At 53.1% G+C, this 3,758-nt stretch overlaps 1 protein-coding gene across 1 annotated transcript in view; it reads right to left on the reverse strand.

Moving 5' to 3' along the window:
* Positions 1-3,758, reverse strand: part of MYO9B (myosin IXB) — a 136,434-nt gene that overhangs the window by 37,339 nt on the left and 95,337 nt on the right. Inside the window, 2 exon segments of the mRNA XM_023229693.1 lie at positions 2,685-2,889; positions 3,167-3,308. Of these exon segments, the coding sequence (XP_023085461.1) occupies positions 2,685-2,889; positions 3,167-3,308 (347 nt within the window).

A 3,758-nucleotide genomic window follows, 5' to 3' on the forward strand; every position in this document is an offset into this window, starting at 1 on the left:
TTTATTTATTTATTTATTTATTTATTTATTTATTTATTTATTTATTTGAGATGGAGTCTTGCTCTGTTACCCAGTCTGGAGCACAGTGGCGTGATCTTGGCCCACTGCAACTTCTGGCTCCTGAGTTCAAGTGATTCTCCTGCCTCAGCCTTCTGAGTAGCTAGGACTAGAGGCCACTGTGCCCAGCTAATTTTTGTATTTCCAGTAGAGACAGGGTTTCGCCATGTTGGCCAGGCTGGTCTTGAACTCCTGACCTCAGGTGATCTGCCCACCTTGGCCTCTCAAAATCCTGGGATTATAGGCATGAGCCTCTGCGACACCCCCCCCCACATTTTCTTTTTAAATTGTTTACCAACAGGGTCTTGCTGCATTGCCTAGGCCTAGTGCAGTGGTGCGATCATAGCTCATGTAGCCTCCAACTCCTGGGCTCAAGCAATCCTCCTGCCTCAGCCTCCCAAGCAGCTGGGGCTAGAGGCACATGCTGACACACATGACGAAGTTTCAACTTTTCTGGAGAGATGGGGTCTCACTATGTGGCCCAGGCTGGTCTCAAATAGCTGGCCTCAAGCGAGCTGCCTTGGCCTCCTAAAGTGCTAGGACTACCGGTGTGCACCATTATACCCAGACACTTTGACCCATCTTATTATTTATTTATTTACTTACTTTTTGAGACAGAGTCTTGCACTGTCACCCGAGCTGGAGTGCAGTGGCATGATCTCGGCTCACTGCAACCTCCGTCTCCCAGGTTTAAGTGATTCTCCTGCCTCAGCCCCCTGAATAGCTGGGATTACAGGCGCCTGCCATCGCGCCTGGCTAATTTTTTGTATTTTTAGTAGAGACAGGTTTCACTATGTTGGCCAGGCTGGTCTCAACTGTCTGACCTAGTGGTCTACCCACCTTGCAAAAGTGCTGGGATTACAGCGTGAGTCACTGCGTCCAGCCTATTTATTTATTTTTTGAGACGGAGTCTTGCTCTGTCATCCAGGCTGGAGTATACTGGCATGATCTTGGCTCACTACAACCTCCGCCTCCTGGGTTCAAACGATTCTCCTACCTCAGCCTCCCTGTGGTAGCTGGGACCACAGGCATGCACTACCATGCCTGGCTAATATTTGCATTTTTAGTACAGATGGGGTTTCACCATGTTGGTCAGGCTGGTCTTGAACTCCTGACCTCAAGCAATCGTCTGCATCAGCCTCCCAATGTGCTGGGATTTCAGGCGTGAGCCACTGTGCCTGGCAGACCGATCTTAAAAAGCAGCTCATCAGCCAGGCGCAGTGGCTCACACCTGAAATCTCAGTGCTTTGGGAGGCTCAGGCAGGTGGATCACGAGGTCAGGATATCAAGACCATCCCGGCTAAAACAGTGAAACCCGTCTCTACTAAAAATATAAAAAAATTAGCCAGGTGTGGTGGCAGGCGCCTGTAGTCCCAGCTACTCTGGAGGCTGAGGCAGGAGAATGGCATGAACCCGGGAGGCGGAGCTTACAGTGAGCCAAGATTGCACCACTGCACTCCAGCCTGGGCAACAGAGTGAGACTCCGTCTCTACACACACACACACACACACACACACACACACACACACACACACACACACACACACACACACAAAGCAGCTCATCACTCAAATTTGGGCAAAGTTGGGTTAACTGTGAAGTTTTGGATCCCCAAAACAGAGCACTGTCTATTTCCTATTTCTCATGAAAGCTTTATCCTTCCTCCTTTTCATCAAGCCCCTTCCGGAGACAGAAGCCAGAGTTGATAACTGAAACTGAAGCTGAGGACGGAAAGTCGGAGCCCTTAGACCCGGGTGAGCCACTCAACCATGCAGGCCTCAGGTTGCTTGGGAAAAATGAGGACATAGCTTTCTGCCATCCTTCTATCAGCAACTCTATAGGGCTGACCCAAGTCTTGAGTGGATCAGGCACACCCCCTGCTTCAAACCATCTCTGTCTAGGACAGGGGAACAGAAATGTCCCTTTGAGGCTGGGTTCCCAGTAGAGAATGTTCAGATAAGAGAAGAGGCTGAGGCCGGGCGCAATGGCTCACACCTGTAATCCCAGCACTTCATGAGTCAGAGGCAGGCGGATCATTTGAGTTCGAGGTGACTATCCCCGAGTGACCGCCCACATCCAGGAGTTCGAGACCAGGCTGGCCAACATGGCGAAACCCCATCTCTACTACAAATACAAAAATTAGCCTGGTGCGGTCGCCTGTAGTCCCAGCTACTTGGAAGCCTGAAGCAGGAGAATCACTCGAACCCGAGAGGTGGAGGTTGCAGTGAGCCAAGATTGTGTCATTAACTAGTGCCTAGGCCAGAGAGAGAGAGACCCTGTCTCTTAAAAAACAAAAAAAGAGCGAGAGAGAGAGAGACAAAGAAGAGGGAGAGCACTAGGAAGAGCTACATTAACCCAATCAGCAAACTCCCAGGGCCAGCGGATCAGGAGGCATCATTAGCAAAGGAGAGGCCCGATGGAGCTGCTGAGAGCATGCCCTGAGGTTAAATTACACTCGCAGGTCGAGTTTCCGTTCAGGGTGATGGGAACACTGCAGGTAGACAGGTGGAGTTTGCACAACATAATGAATGTACTAAATGCCAATGAACTGTTCACTTTAAGATGAACTCAGGATGTGCCCCCCTCTCGACAGTGACGCTTGTGTGGGCTCACGCCCCAGCTCCCACCTGCAGCCTTTTCGGCCCTCTCGGCCCGCAGGCGTCCGGCCTCCCGAAGCACGGCCATGGCCCGGATAGCAGCCCGGAGCACGGCCCAGCGGAACACGGCCACAGGGTCCATGCCAATGAGCTCCCGCACGTAGGAGCTGTCACTGCCCCGCAGCAGGGCCACGATGTCTGGCCGCATGTAGTCCATGTTCTTCTCCCGGAAGTCCTGGTGGGGGATGGATGTGGGCGGTCACTCGGGGATACTCACCAGTGCCTACCAAAGACCCGGGGCTGGCGCAGGAAGGGCTGGTGATAGGGTAGGGTCCATCCTAAGCGCAAATGGCAGTTCTTGAGCTATGGAGTCTTGGGCATTGGAGCCGGGGATTCGCGGTGGGTTCTGAGCACCCTGGAACCTCGCCCACAGGAGGATCCTCCCATTTGGAATTCTGGGCTGACTGTGGCTTCCCTCAGGCTTCCGCCAACGGTGATGGGCAGACACCTACCTTGATCTGATATTTCACCTTCCCTGCGAAGTGCTGGATGATGAAGGCTGGCTCCATGACCGGGGTGCCCAGGAAGTACTTATTGTCCTCATGCTGCTGTTTGAACTTGGCCAGCAGGGTCTGGCTCGTGGCGTGGGGGAAGCTGGGAACAGAACACGGAACCTTTGCAGGCATGAACGGCGGCTGATTTACCTGCTGTGTATTTTACCTTGCAGACCCCTGGTGCACGAGACAGGTGGGTGCATGGGGGTGGGCAGAGCAGTGAACTGGCACAAGGCTCTGTGAGCAAAGCGGTGGGTGAAGGAGCGAAGAAAAGAAGGAATGACAGTGAGCCTGCCTGCCTCATGCCGAACATGCTGGCAGAGGGCTGGGACACTGCTATCTGCATGCGCCTGCCTGCCTCATGCTGAACACGCTGGCGGAGGGCTGGGACTCTGCTCTCTGCGTCAGCACGCACAGCTGCAGCCTGGTACAAGGAGGCTGAGGGTGAAGTGACGCTCTCAAGGCTTCAGGATTTTTTTTTTTTTTTTTTTTTTTTTTTTTTTCGGGGTGTGGTTCGGCTGGTTTTCCCGGGGGGAGTGGGTGGGGCGGG

This window comes from Piliocolobus tephrosceles, chromosome 21, assembly GCF_002776525.5.
Source record: "Piliocolobus tephrosceles isolate RC106 chromosome 21, ASM277652v3, whole genome shotgun sequence".
NCBI classification, from domain to species: domain Eukaryota; kingdom Metazoa; phylum Chordata; class Mammalia; order Primates; family Cercopithecidae; genus Piliocolobus; species Piliocolobus tephrosceles.